This window comes from Tasmannia lanceolata, unplaced genomic scaffold (assembly GCF_043159265.1).
Source record: "Tasmannia lanceolata isolate RefF3 unplaced genomic scaffold, GAP_Taslan_0.1 ptg000006l, whole genome shotgun sequence".
Lineage (NCBI taxonomy): Eukaryota > Viridiplantae > Streptophyta > Magnoliopsida > Canellales > Winteraceae > Tasmannia > Tasmannia lanceolata.
In genome coordinates, this window is record NW_027518683.1 from 47,654,015 (window position 1) to 47,669,661 (window position 15,647).

The 15,647-nt window shown below is 37.6% G+C and overlaps 1 protein-coding gene across 3 annotated transcripts in view; it reads right to left on the reverse strand.

Annotated features, from left to right (window-relative positions):
• Window positions 1-1,837: 1,837 nt before the first annotated feature.
• LOC143880415 (alpha-taxilin-like protein) overlaps window positions 1,838-15,647 on the reverse strand; it is a 38,866-nt gene continuing 25,056 nt past the window's right edge. Inside the window, exons 8-13 of one of the 3 annotated variants that reach the window (XR_013251684.1) lie at window positions 10,861-10,927; window positions 10,541-10,723; window positions 10,296-10,352; window positions 9,513-9,608; window positions 2,202-2,450; window positions 1,838-2,117 (exon numbers count right to left, since the gene is read on the reverse strand). Coding sequence is in view for 2 of the 3 variants with exons in the window: in XM_077383404.1 (XP_077239519.1) it covers window positions 2,280-2,450; window positions 9,513-9,608; window positions 10,296-10,352; window positions 10,541-10,723; window positions 10,861-10,927 (574 nt within the window). In the remaining variant the exon portion in view is untranslated. Of the gene's footprint in view, window positions 2,451-8,294; window positions 8,505-9,512; window positions 9,609-10,295; window positions 10,353-10,540; window positions 10,724-10,860; window positions 10,928-15,647 lie in introns of those variants that run through there. The other 2 variants (XM_077383404.1, XM_077383405.1) reach the window with 2 other exon arrangements.

Consider the following 15,647-nt stretch of genomic DNA (forward strand, 5'->3'; position numbering starts at 1 on the left):
CTATTTACGTTGTGTCCCAACAATCAACGGTTTGGATCTTCCTATGGGGTGGGGGCACCGTACAATACTTTTTGAAAAATATTGGAATATACTGCCACACACTATAAAAACTGGTTTTTATGGTCATTTGTTTTCTACAATCAGCTTGAGTTACGTTCTCTTTCATTTTCACTCCCAGACTGTTTGTCTTGATTCTCTCAATCAACTTACAAGGTAAACTTTTCACTACTTTAAGCTTACAATGGACTTAAAAACTTTCAGCAAAAAAGAAAATAAGCTCATCCAAACACCTGCTAAAAGATAAATTGAGAGAACAAAATTTACTATATTTATGGGCTTAAATATCCTTTTTCATTTTTTTTTCAACCTTTTGTCATCCAAGGAGGACAGAGAGATTCAAGTAGAAACAATGGTGATCCATCCACCAGCTAACAACTAGGGTTAAGGTCTCTAAGAAACCCTTTTCTTTCTTCTACCTTTACCACCATGAGTCGGTTTTTAGATGTTAGTAATATCAAGGTTAATGGGATTTGCTAGCGTCCATCGCAGAAGACATTTCGCGGATGAGCTGTTGCATGTGAGAGCAGCCACACAGACACAGGCTCACTTTTCAGCAGATTTTGTCTTCAATGACGTGGTGGCTGCTCTCACATGCAACAGCCGATCCGCGAAATGACTTATGCGATGGATGCTAGCAAATCCCAAATAAAACATTTGTTACAACTTGTACAATATAATATGGGATTTGCTAGGGAACATTGCAAAAGGCATTTCGCGGAAGGTCTGTTGCATGAGAGAGCAGCCACATCATGAATAAAGACAAAATCTGTTAAAAAGTGAGCCTATGTGGCTGCTCTCTCATGCAACAGACCCTCCGCAAAATGCCTTCTGCGATGGTCCCTAGCAAATCCCATATAATATTAGTTTGGCAAAAATCAACTAAATTTTGGAATTAAAATCCCATATACAATTTTAATTAAGATTTGGACTTATGGTGTCACCAATATGGGTTCTTATACAATCGATGCTTACAATTGGAAGTCACTTGCAAAATGATCCAAACCCTTCACTTCCTTGGTCTTGCTCCATCATCCATCCATAGAGCAAGACCTTGGGAAAAATGGTTTGGATCATCGAACAAGTGCACCCCAGTTCATACTTCTGCCTGCTCATTGTTTTCCTTGGAACCCTTCAAAAATTGCCTAAAATTTTACTAAACATTATTACAGTTCATATAATTCATGGTCATCATCTACCGCATATAAGCCTCATATTGAAATTCTAAAGCTTTTATTTTTAAAAATGGCACCGATTTATCTTTACACTTATCTAATTAGCTTCTAAAGGCAGTTAGAATTCCACAAAAGTCATCAACAGCTGATCAAAGTAAGTATTTAATAAAATTATGAGAGCCATTATCAAAACAAGAGAGCACACACATCATTTCTGTTGTCAAAAGTGAATTGATTAGGGCCATCAATGAAATTTTCCAACACAATCAATTTCAAAAGTAGTAGATACATAGGGGATATGGATTATTGAAAATGTTTCTTGAAAGTTCTTAGAACTCTGCTTTAGATGTTTGTTTAAACGACCAAAATTTCCTCTTTATATCAGTGATAAAATTATCTTGGTCTATTCAAATGATAAAGAGAAACAAATGGTTGAGTGTGTATCTTGATCAGAGGAAGCTTTGTTGCTCCATCTTGAGGCCCCACCTTCAATCCATGCTTACAGAAAAATAGTTAAAAAAAAATAGATAAATATATAAATAGAGACAAATAGAGCTCCAAATATCAAGTTTAGCTTTCTTCTCTTTTTTAATAGCCAGAATGTGTCCTGAATGAATGGAACACTGGAACATTATATTCTGTGAAGAAATGACATAATTTTGATAGTAGTATATGATATAGGTATTATAAATTTTGCTCATCCATGACACAGTTTCAAAGTCCTCTATAAATGTTGTTTAGTTTGGATTTTCATGAATGTATAACTTGAACAGATAATTCTGTCTCAATAAATTTCCATGCCTATGGATTGAGGCCATGCCCTGTAGCTCAATTGGATGATGCTTTGTGCTATGACCTAAAAGTCATTGTTCCCTCCTATCATACCTTACAAAAAATTATGTAATCAGTACACATGTAGCACCGCTCAATCAATAAAAACCAATACCAGAGCAAAATATAAATACTTACTATTAGCTGGTTCTTTGTCTATTGAAACTGTAAAAAACTTCTGGCGTATAAAAGAAGAGAGTTTGGTGGAAAAATCTTTCAGGATTGTTGTTCCTCTACAGAACCCATTTTGGCTTGAATATGAACTGGGTCAGAAGTAGAGCTTCCAACTAGATTTTGTTTCCTTTCTGCTTGTAATGATCGACACAAAGATTCAAGCTTTTCCTTCTGTTTCTTCACTTTTTCCAGTTGTTTCTTTAGATATTCACGCTTCATAGATGAAAGAAAGCACAAAACAGTAAGACTGTAGACAGATAGTCAGAAAGACGAATTATATATACACTATGAGAAGCACATAAGAAGCTGATGCAGTCCAAAAAATAGATATCATCAAGGTTGGTTCAACAATCAATGATGACTTTTCCATCATATTCCATGCTAAAAAAGAATACTAGTGAAATGGACAAAAGAAAGAACAAAACAGGCAATGAACATAAGTGGACATTTTTGCTAAAGAAAATAATGATGGTTAATATACTTTGATCATACTTTGACTACATTAGAACAATGTATTACTTTTTCCTGTTACTGTAGAGTGTTCCTAGGTTGAATGCATTTAATATTTCAATTCTTCATGCATTGTAGATTGTTCATAATTAGCATACGTTGAATTTTCATCTTTTCATACATTTTATAACTTGTCAAATCTTTAATGCTTGCTTTTCTTTGCTTTTTTTTTCTTTTCTTTTTTTCTTTTTTTGGAGTAGATGAACAACCTAGCTTGAGTATCTTCTCTTTAACTTTTGTGTAATGTTAATACTGTGATTCCTTTATCTCCTCCACCACGTCCATTTGTAATTATTTTTACCCTAGTTCTAATTAAGCATATTTGAATACCTTTGAATTTGCATCATTTAGTACTTGAGCCTATTCGTTTCTATTTGGTGAGATTGTGATTTCTTTGATTGGATGAGACGTGGACATGGATTTGCATGGGAAAATCCACCTCTTGATAACCATGATGTGAAAATTGAGGATCTACAAAGCAAACTCACCTATTGCCTTCCAAGACAAGAACTTCCACTACACGACAACGGTGATGAGTCGGAAGGAGACTTCAAACATTTATATGATCGGGCTCCGTATGAAGTCGCATAAAAAGTGAGACTTCAATCATTTCTATGATCGCGCTCCATATGAAGTCGCATAAAGAGTGAGGTTACTATAGGCTCAATCAAAGGAATGTGCGAACATATGAAGGTATGAATATACCCCGAGAAGTTCATCGCCTGGGTGAAGACATTGGATTGGGTTTTTTTAAATATAATGATATATCCGAATATCGCAAAGTTAGTTTCCAGCAAATTGAAGGTCCATGCCTTAGCTTGGTGGGAACAACTTAAGATTGTGCGAGGAGAGAAAAGACAGGGATAACTAGTTGGGAGAAGATGAAGTCAAAATTAAGAGAGAAATGTTTACCACCCAGTCATCAACAAACTCTCGTTTCTTATTTTTTGAATAGAACAAACTCTCTTTTCTAAGCTTCAAAATTTACGTCAAGGAATCATTGTGTGAATGAATACATTGAGGAATTCTACCAGCTCATTACACAAAGACCCTTTTTAGGGAAGGAGTGGATAAGGGGACCTTAATACCGAGAGGGCTTTCCTTTTGATGTATTTGTTTGATTTTTGTTTTTCCTAGTTGTTTCTTCTTTTTTATGGGGACATCTTGTCCCCCTTTTGTCTTCTTTGTCTCTTGACGCATTCTTGTTATTTCTAGGAAGACAAAAATAAAGATATGAACAACCAGAACATTAGTATTGGTTATTCTTGTTTCTTACCAGAATATAATGTTTTAAAAGCTCCACTTGAAGCAGAAAGGATTAGACACCTATAAAAGTTATGTTTGGACAAAAGTAAAAGGGAGAAGCAAACATATATCACTAAAGCAATAGATTCACCTCACAAAGAATCAATAAATCAATCTCAGCCTCCAAAATCTTCCATGTTTACATTCAACCAAAGCAAAAACTGCAAATTGATTATTTTGGCTCATGTAAACATATAGCCACCATGAAAAGTGTGCAAAGTTCGCCATACATCTAAGATATTCATGAACTTTCAGAAAATATAGTCCTCAAAACAAATGGAGAACAAAGGGATAGGCAAGTGCTACTCTTTTTCTCCTTCCGCCGGTTTTTTGCTCCTTTCATCTACATCTTCTCCTTACTACAAGGGTAAGATTATTATTTGCAAATGGATTCTCTTTCTTTAGATGGACATATAACCACAATGAAAAGTGTGCAAAGTTCGCCACAAATCTAATATTCAATAATCTTTAGAAAATATACTCCTCAAAATGAATGGATGACAAAGACATGACCACACAATCAAGATTGGTCCAACAAGTCGATCCACAGGGAAAGGGAGAAAAAACAAGGTCAACCCTTTCTCAAAGTTACAGTGGTAGCTATCTCCTCCAATGCCATGCAATTTTTTTAAAAGAAAAGAATTCTTGCAAGTAGGAAAACAAATTCATAAATTCAGGAGAACAAATCATAAGTTGCAGAATGGTAAGTTCCACAATGGGTGTTTTTTACTTGTTCCAGCGCTTCTCCTTTTCTCCTTCCCACATTTTTTTCTCCTTCGTCTAAATATTCTCGTTTTTTAAATAGGGTAAGACTATTATCTTTTCAAACCGGCATGTTGCACAAAAACAAACAGAGAGAAAAAGGAACAGAAAAGACAGCTGGCTGCTTGTCTACACTAAAGTTACCTTTTTTTATAAGAACAAAACGGAGGTGACATTTCTGGGAAAAGGACAATACAAGACTCCTTTAAAAAGAAAGGGAAAAACTTAATTTTTTTAAAACAATATCAAATCACCTAAAAGCCGCATGCCATGTTGGTTTTCCATTTCTTAAATGAATAAGCATACTAAGAATGCAAAGTGCAGCTTTTCATGGCCTCATTTGACTTGCTCAAGTCAATCATTGACTTACCTGAGTCGACTCGGAATGCTTTTGAGTTACTTCTCTCCAAGTTTCGGTTTCTTGAGCATTATTGTGATGTACTAGTTCTATTTTTGGGGAATCGGGCAAACCTAGTTCAGAATTAGTCATTAGTAAGTGAATTGTGTTCTATTGGGATACCACATCACATCTTTGGTGCTAAGTGAACTTGGTTCATGTACCAAGGAACCAGATTCTCACGATAGAAGTCCAAAAAACTAAAATCCTTAAAATAAAGGGTGATGATAAATTCACACCCCCTGTAGGATAATTCGCACCCCTTTAACGTGATTTGACGTCAAAAAGAGTTAAAAGTCTGCCACAAATTACGTTATAAGGGGTGCGAATTATCCTACATGGGGTGCAAATTTATCAACTCCCAAAATAAAATAACCCTTTTAATAAGAAAACCTTCACTTTAAATTAAGATTCTCAATCGCCGTTTCAAGTAAAAAAGGTAGGGGCATACCGAAAACAACTTGGGTAGAAATAGTGAGGAAAGACTTGATGGCTAGGAACATAACAGAGAGCATGACCTTGGATAGGAGAAAATAGAAGAAAATGATACATGTAGACGAACCCAACTAGTGTCATGATTAGACTTAGTCAATTTGAGTAGGGTAGATTCTTTCACCTTCTTCATGAAAATTTTCTAAAGGATTTATTAGCCGACTCCAACTAGTTTGGGACAAAGGCTTAGTTGAGTTGAGTTTAGTTGAGATTCTCTGTTTAAAGTAAGTTTGTATATAAAGAAATTAAAGGAAGCGAGCTTCTATTAGGCAAACTCATATCTCTAGGTTTGTTTTTATAGTAAGTTTGCATATAAAGAAATTAAAAGAAGCTAGCTTTCTATTAGCCAAATGCATATCTCTAGGTTTGTTGGACAAGGAAATGCCGTCTTTCTTCTTTTTTCTCATTTTCTTTTTCTGAACAAGGAGACATATCATCTTCCAATTTAGGGAGAAGAACGGCTCCATAGCACGCCCCTATCCGTGTCTAAAGAGGTTGTTGTATTCAGTTTATTCAGTTGGTGAACTAATACTCGAAACTTCACTACCAATAATTAGGTGCAAGTCTTACAAGTTTCAAAGTTTGGTTCCATAGTTGTTACAAGCTCTACAGACAACTTCTAGCATCTTCTTCTTCTTTTTGTGAGATATGTTAGAATAAGCCTAGTAAGGGCATTATAGTCATTGTATTTCTCTCTTATTATATAAATATTGTAGTTATGGGGGAGCCACAAGCTCTAACTCATAATTCTTGTTCTCCATCTCTTACAACATGGTATCAGAGCCAAAGGTCTCGAGTTTAAACCTCTCGAATAGCAAAAATCCACATGCGATGGTCAGGCCAAAGTGGGACCACATGTGCCACGTGTTTGCCAAGTGGGCCACACGTGCGGGGGAGTATTAGAGTATAAAAGAAAAATAACGCCTTTCTCCAACAGCTTAAGCTTTTGGAGAAGTTGGTAAGTTAACATGGTATCCTCTTCTGTCTGTCGCCTAAGGAAATCTCTAAATGCCTTGAAGCAGTCTTCACGAGCATGTTTTGGCAGATTCAGTGAGGCCGGTATGCGATTTGGTGTGAGACAATGTGCTGTAGACCATTCGGTATTTTGTCATCAGTCCTTAGCAGGGTGCATTCTCGTATATGTTGACGATATCATCATCATAGGTAGTAATTCAGGGGGAATACAGAAACTGGAGACCTTCTTACAAAGAGAGTTTGCTACAAAAGAATTGGGACGGCTCAGATATTTTCTTGGGATAGAAGTGGCGTACTCCTCTCGTGGTTTGTCTCTATCAGAGAGGAAGGATGTTTTGGATTTGTTGGAGACATGGAATCTTGGCGTAAAACCTGTGTCTGCACCTATGGATCCCAATGTAAAATTGGTTCCAGAAGAATGAGACCTGTTGGAGGACCCTGGCAGGTATAGAAGACTTGTGGGCAAGCTCATATACCTTACCGTTACTCGTCCTGATATATCTTATGCTGTAGGAACATTCAGTCAGTACATGAGCTCCTCACGTACCTCACACTGGAGTGCGGTGATTCAGTTTCTTAAATATCTGAAGGATGCACCAGGAAAGGGCCTATTATTCAATAGACATGGTCATATGCAAATTGAGGAATTCTCTGATGCGGATTGGGCTGGATCTCTTGTAGATAGGAGATCAACTACCGAGTATTGTACCTTTGTAGGAGGTAACCTGGTGTCATGGAAAAGCAAGAAGCAGGACGTCATTGCAAAGTCAAGTGCTGAGGCAGAATACAAAGCGATGGCACACGAGTACAGAGATTATCTGGTTGAGATCACTTCTGTCTGAGATTGGTATTGTACCTTATTTGCCTTCACATTTATACTACGACAACAAGGCTGCCATCTATATTGCGACAAACCCAGTCTTCCATGAGCGAACAAAGCACATCGAAGTCAATTGTCACTTCATTTGTCAGAGGACTAAGAAAGGGGAGATATGTACTGTATTCACTTGTTCTGCAGATCAGTTGGCTGATATGTTCACAAAGCCATTGAATAAAGCAAAGTTGAGCAATATCTGTAACAAGCTAGGAATGTATAGTTTTTACATTCCAACTTGAAGGGGAGCGCTAGAATAAGCCTAGTAGGGGCATTATAGTCACTGCACTTCTCTCTTATTATATAAATATTGTAGTGAGGGGGAGCCACAAGCTCTAACTCACAATTCTCGTTCTCCATCTCCTACAACAAGATACATGAAAATTCTGAGAAATAATATCACATTTTCCATTTCCATGAAAAATCTAGTCGTGTACCCTTCGGAGTTGAGAGATAAAGGGACTGATTTTGCAAGTTACCCAAAGGAGAGGCGCAAAACCTCTGGATATCAAAGACAGTGTTATCCAACCATTCAAGGACCCCTTTGAGAACATGGACAGAGCTGAGTCAGCTGACTCCCACGAAGGGAAATGAAATAAATATCAGACCCTGATATAAACTGGTACATATCACAATAGTCTTCCACACAAAAGCACCCAATTTGCAAAACTAAAAACAGGGTTTGTTCGAATTATTTTTTCCTATTAAACAGTACCTCAAAACTCTTCAGATTCTGATAGCAAGTGTTTACTGACAGGAAAATAGGATTCATGCCATCGGGTTGGACCTCCACATAAGGTCCATGGAGGAGCACGGAGTCCCTCTACCAATTCCGCAAACAAAGTAACAGATTGGTTTGGAAGTAAAGTCGTGAGATGGATGACTCAATCACTGCCCATGCTGAATTCCTTCCGGAGGAATTCACAGAAGTGTTCCACAGCTATTCCACTTCCTGTTCCAGAGTACCAAATAAATCAGATTCTTGGTATGGACTATGGAATCAGTGAGACCAACTATCACTGAAAGAAGAAAGTATGGTGAGTGATGAGAATCCGATGGTGAGAGATTCACAGAGGTCCAAAAAGGTTCACTACGAGACGTTTACCTTGTTCAATTTTACAATTTTAAAATTTTATGTAATAACAGGGTCAAAAATCAAAATAGGTTATATATGAGAAATGTACAGAAGGATAAAAAGGAAAGCTGTAAGCAAAGCATCACATCTGAATTTAGTAGAATGCCAGACTAATACAGATATTTCACACAGAAACTTTGTCTTTTAGAAGAATCTATGCAACATAACTACCACCTTTCGGTCACCCCTCACTGTTGAAACCAATTTCAACCTTCTCATGCCTGTATTTCCATATTGTTGTAGTGATGATAGTGAAGACTCTGCCACAGACCCTTATTTATCAGATAGATCAGTTCTAAATTAGTTTTGTTTTCTATAACTTCCAGTCATCATGTATCTCTTCTCAATGTCTCGGGCTTATTGTTGCCTAATGGGCCAGTATAAATTTATGTTTCTGTTTCAAATTTAAAGCCCCTGTAGTTGCACCGTTGAAGGCATGATATATTCAGTCTGCCAAAACAATCCAGGAGAAAGAATATATTTGTAGGTAGAAGATACAACTAGGAAGAATATTCCATATGGCATTTCAATATAGCCACAACCAGGTAGTTGTGACAGAAATTTCAGAGACATTTCTACAGTTTCCTATGACCATTGATGGAGTAAAAGATTTGTTCTCAAAGGAATACCAGGTTTTGCAATAACTATTATACAAACATGTACATTTACTGTGTGGTAAAAAAAAAACATAAACAGTTGTAATAGATTAAATATTGATAGAGGACAGCTTATATATTGCAAATATTTGGCTTATTGTTTACCTAACGGCATTCCAAAAAATTTCATAATTATGCTTATAATGGACCCAAAATGCATGCAACTTACCTCGTCAACAAGTTCTATGAGTGACACGTCTGACTTCTCGCTTTTGCTCTTCAGGAAATTGTTTTCCTTTTTAAGCTCCTTCATTGATTTTGCCATCTAGTTTAAGTTAATAATGACAAATGAGAATGTAGTTTTAGTCTGTAAGATTGCATAGGAAAAGCAATGACAGATATATGTTATAGATAGAAGGCATTCCAGTACCTTACATGCATAGTTGTCAACCCGTGACCCGACTCATGACTTGACTCGGCTTGTGACTCGTAAGAGTTTTTGACAAGAACATAAATTTAGTTGAAAAAAATATAATTATATATCAAAAGATGAAGCACGTAAAAAATATAACCCAATAGCACATGGATAAAGCAATAAGCCAAAAATATAAATAACTATATGCTTGTAACTTGCATGCACAAAAATAATTAATTTCTAAGTTCCAACTTCCAAGTTTTCAACCAACAAAACAAGAAAGCCGAGGCCAGCGACTCGACTTGTAAGAGTCATATTTTTTCGAGTCGACTCCCAGTGACTAGTTCGAGTCACCAGATGACTCGGACGAGTCTTCAACAGAGGCGAGTCACCCATGCGACTCGCCTCGAAAGCCTAACGACTTGACTCGACTCAGGAGTCGACTCGTACGACTCGTAAGAGTTTGAAAACTATGCGAGACACCCATCCGCCTCGTTCGAAAGCCCAGCAACTCGACTCGAGAGTTGACTCGTATGACTCATAAGAATTTGAAAACAATGCTTACTCATACAAGTCCGTAATAAAATTTGGACATACCTTTTCCATTTCTTGCTTAAATGTTTCGAAGACCTCATTACTTTTTACCAGTGCTTCCTGCATAGAAAAACTTGCAATTAGAATCAATCTGTGTTTCATATACTTATAGATGTAAATGATGCAAAGGAGATTTATCATGTTGATGTTGATCATTTAAGTACTCTTTTAAGAATATAAATAGAAGACATGGTGAAATTTGTATTCTAAAGAACGCTAAAAGGTGATCTCCATATAAAATGGTATACTTGGAATTGCTGAAACTTTTCCCCATCGGCTGCTAGCTGTAACCGCAGATTCTTTTCAGTTTCCAATAACTGTGAAACCTGTTCAGCATACAAATGCATCTGACTTTGTTCCTGAGCTGACTTCTCTTGTTGTTGTTGGAGTTTTAGATCAGCAAGCTGAAGTTCCAGCATTTTCTGCTTCAACTACATATTCATGTTTAAAACCAAAAAGACAATTTTTATGTAAGGAAACAAAAAAAAATGTAGGAAAAATTTCACTCCCTATGAATCCCGAAACTAAAACCGAAAAAGTGATAACTGTAAACAATGTTTAAGCTTACCTTCTGTTGAAATTGCTGTTCAGCGACAGCATACTGATCACCAAGATGCTTCAATTTCTTTCTTAACCTGGAAAAGAATTCTATATAGTTACTTTCATGCAATTTATTGTATACCGTGATTAACAGATTTTCATACTTGGGATTATACAGGACACTTAGGGCACGTTTGACTACCATGAATATTTTTTATGATAAACTAGTGTCTCCAAGTGGTGATAGAGGGGTAGGACAAGTGAAGTGGCCATAAATCAGGAAACTAGTGTCTCCAAGTGATGAGAAGTGGCTAAAAATCAGGAAACAAAAAAACTATACTCAAAATATGATCGACTTTTTCCGGATTTTAGCCACGGCTCACCCTCATGTTAATTGTGCCGTCTCAAATCTCTCTCCGTCTCCCACCCGTCTTACCCATTCTCTCACCACTTGGAGATACTAGTTTATCATGAAAAAAAAATTCCTGCCTGCCAGACATGGCCGTAAGTAACATGATCTTGACCAATCGAAACAGTAATCCAAAATATAATTTGGCATAGCAAGAGATATGAAGAATCGATGTTGTAAATGAAGAATTGAAATAGAAATCCAAAATATAATTTAGAAAATAATGCAACTCCTGAGAATATTTCACGACAAATTCAGAATTACGACGTGATCTTAGCATCATCATTTCCAATTGTAATAGTGTCAAAGTCAAACACATAATAAAGAAGAAAAAAAAACACCATGTAATTACTATCAAATTATCATAAGAAAAACACACCATGTAATTATTATCAAATTATCATGGTCAATAACGGTCTGTCAAAACCCCTCCTTTCAAAGCGATGCAAGTCCAATGCATACTAGAAATGTTCAAACCAAGCTTGAGGTGCATGTTTAAGACCATAGATAGCTCACTTGAGACGAAAAACTAAGCTATCGGTGTCAGCTTGAGCAAAGACCTGCGAGCTGCTTCCTAAAGAGCTCCTCTTTGGGACTACCATGTAAGGATGGTATTTTTAGCACCAATTTCTTATAATTTCCATTGAAATTTGTGGGCCAAAGCTAAGGCAAATCGAATAGTTCCATTTTCAAAGTGATTCACTGAGCCCTTTGCCACCATGTGCGCGTTGAATCATTCAACAGTCATCTTCTTGTTTGCAACAAATTTCACATGCATGGAAAGAGAATCACGCATAAAATGCATTGAGATCAAATTTCTCTCGTAGGCGTGAATACCTTTTTCTCTCCTCTAGTTTTACCGAGGCATTTTTATCATTACTCATTTGTAAAAATTTCGAGTTCAACACTTCTTTATGATTGTAGATTTATTTGTTGCCAACAATGCTCTCTATCTGTGAGAAAGGAACTTTATCACATATCATTTTAGTGCATGGCTGAAAGTTCTCCTAGAATAGCATTAATCCATCAAGGATAATTTTTTTGTTTGTTTGTGTGTGTTGGGGGGATACCTGTTAGGTTCCATCTTAACCAGAAACTGGTGCTGTGGTGCAAGCTTTGTGGAAGGCAATGGGAAGCTCATTTGATATAGGAACTGTTGAGAGGTCATGTTATACACCTCTCGTATAGAGAGGTATTTCTATCTTTCTATGTAACATGCATTTACATTATATATATATGGGAAAAGTGTTGCTACTCTGTCTTGTAGCTAAGCTTAGCTACTCGGTTGGGTTAAATACAGTGGGGGTCCACATTGTTTGGGTGATCCAAACCATTCATTTGAAAGCCCCTTACCTAGATAGGGTGTCCACAAAAATTCAGATCCATAGGTCCTAACTCATCCAACAATGGAGGGAAAAAAGGGAAAAAATGGACAGACACGGTTTGTCCACAAATCTGCCCATTTTTTCCTCCACTGTTGGATGGGTTAGGATCATCCTTTGGGTCTGATTTTTTGTGGACACCCTATCTAGGTAAGGGGCTTTCAAATGAATGGTTTGGATCACCCAAACAATGTGGGCCTCCACTGTATTTAACCCGACCGACTAGATAAGCTTAGCTACAAGACCGAGTAGCAACACTTTTCCGAACTGAGAAACCCTAAAACCATAACCCAAACAGTGCAGTAGCGCCTTGAAACCTCTTTTTTGTGGATTTTTATCACCCCCCGGCACTCGCACCCAACCCTTCTACCCTTAGTGTGTCGTACCACCATTAAACCTACTTTAAACCTTCGAAAACTAACCCTAACCCATTACTCCATACAAATCAGTCCCTAAACTTGCTTTAACCTACTTCCATCTCTGTCATGATGTTCTAAATAGCGACTCTTTGATCTCTCTCATCTCATGGTTGGTTACGGGCACTTGTTTGGTAATTTTCTCATGTTGGCGGTGTATGTTCGCGGTGTTGTTGCCCCTTTCTATCCCGGAACCGTGTGTTAATGTGTGAGATAGCATCTGTAGATGCTTTTGTTGGTAGCAAGTTCGTGATTTGATGGTAATTAGTTGTTGGTGGTGCTGGTCGTTGGTTTGGTGTTGGTTTTGGTGATATTGGCGGTTGTTTGCTGGTGGTTTGATTTTTCTGTGCTCTTCGTAGTTGCTATTTGTTGGTGGTAGATGTTGTCAGATTGGTGGATCTATCTGTGATTGTTCATATGGTTCATTGGTTTGTGGTTGTCCATTTTCCAGTTATTGTCGTTCTTTGGTGTTGATAAGTGCACACCACCTGTTTGATGAAATGTCTAAGAGAATTTTTTGTGGGCTTTGGTAGTGATCGCTTGTTCCTCGTTACATGGTAGACGTTGGGCGCCTCGTTACTTGTGTTATTGATGGTGATTGGTTTGTAGTTGTTATTGGCGGTGGTGCACTTCGGTCGTGGTGACCTCGTGGTGGATCTACGATGATTTGTTGTTGGTGATTTGATTTTATGGTCTTGGAGGCGATTTGGTGGTTGTTGTTTGGTGGGAAGTTAGTGGAGGTTTATGTTGATGTTGTTGTTTGGTGGATGTGGCTGTTTGGTGCTGACAGTAACTGAGATTTCTGTTGATAGTGGTTGTTTGTGATCCATATGTTGGAGTATGTTGGTGGTTTATGATTCGTCATGAATTGTTATTGGAGATTTCTTAGTGTCTGTCTTTGGTGGTGATCAGTTCTTGTTGGTTGGTTGTTTCTGTTATGGTTATTCAGTATGACGATCCTTGATGATTCATCCGTTGAGTGTTCTGCTCTTGTCGTGCACAACGGTTATGGTCGTGGTCATAGATCTGACAGAGATTTAGGGGGAGGTCGTGGTGTTGGTGGCTGTGTATCCCATTACTGTACTCATAGTGGGTTTGAAGGCCATATTGTTGCCTTTTGCTACGATCTATATCCGGAATTACGGCCCTCCCATGTCACTCATCACGTTTCCAATACGACTGTAGCTAGCTCATCTATAGCCCCACTCCTACCAACGTACACTTTCTTTTGCTGATACTCACAGTAAATAAGATTTTGCAACTCTGGGTATATCTTGAAAGTTCATGAGGTTAGCATTTTGGTAATGCCCCTCGTGCCTGGCTCATGATGGTTGTTGTCCTGTGCTCCCACCAATGGAAAGTGGTACGCTGGCCTTTTTATGTCAAATGAGACTAAAGTATTGACACTGTTGACTTGTATTCGATATTTACTGTGAGTAAAAGCAGTCATATTACCGCGGCCTAGCACCTGAGCATTAGTTTGTGGGATTTGCTAGTGTCCATCGCAAAAGGCATTTCGCAGATGGTCTATTGCATGTGAGAGCAACCAACTCGTGTATGAAGACAAAATCTGCTGAAAAGTGAGCCTGTGTGGCTGCTCTCACATGCAACAGACCATCTGTGAAATGCCTTTTGCAATGGACGCTAGCAAATCCCTTGTTAGTATACGTTTTCTGATGCCTTTTCTGATACGCACGAGTAGTGCCCCGATATATTTTGATTCTGATTTTATATTTCAACTATATCATGTACCCAGTAAATTCTGAATTTCCTAATATGATTTTTTATTCTGCATCGGTTTTTAGCATGCCTAGGCTTAGCTTTAGTTGAGCTATATTACTTACTAGCTCCCGAGCTTATATGTGGTTTATAATTTTTTTAGGCTCCGAGATTGGTCGCGGCGAGGAAAACACCCTGTACTTACGGGATATTCTGGATTAGGATATATGTGAGCTTTCTGTCATTTTTGGGATGTGAGTATATTGTTATAGATAAACTAATGTGGTATGTAGGGTTTTGAGGTTTGTAAATAAGAATTTTGAGGGTTGTTGATTTATAAAACTTTAGAAGTTTTAGTTGCTCTTAATATTGCCTAAGAAAATTGTGAATGTAATTTTGGTGTTATATGAATGTTCAGTAAGGTTTTATTTTGCAGGTACGCGACGCCTGTCGCGCCTTCGGTTTGGGGGCGTGACAAGAAAAGGTATTTCTTTCAATGGTGCCTAGTCCACATGAATCCATTGTGCTATCTCCTAATTGCTCCTGCCTAATTTCTACCCAACTCTCATATTTTAATCGATTGCCTTAAAGATCTTAAACCTATGCTCTAATACCATTTTTCCTGTTACGCCCCAAAACCCAAGGCGTAACTGCAAAATAAAACCTCACAAGCACGCAAGGCTTTCTTGCAAGCCTTCATATAACACCAAAAGTACATTCACAATTTTCTTAGGCAGTATTCAGAGCAACTAAAACTTCTAAAGTTCTATAAATCAACAACCCTCAAAATTCTTATTTACAAACCTGAAAACCGTACATACCACATTAGTTTATCTATAACAACATACTCACATCCAAAAAAAGACAAAAAGCTGACATATATCCTAAT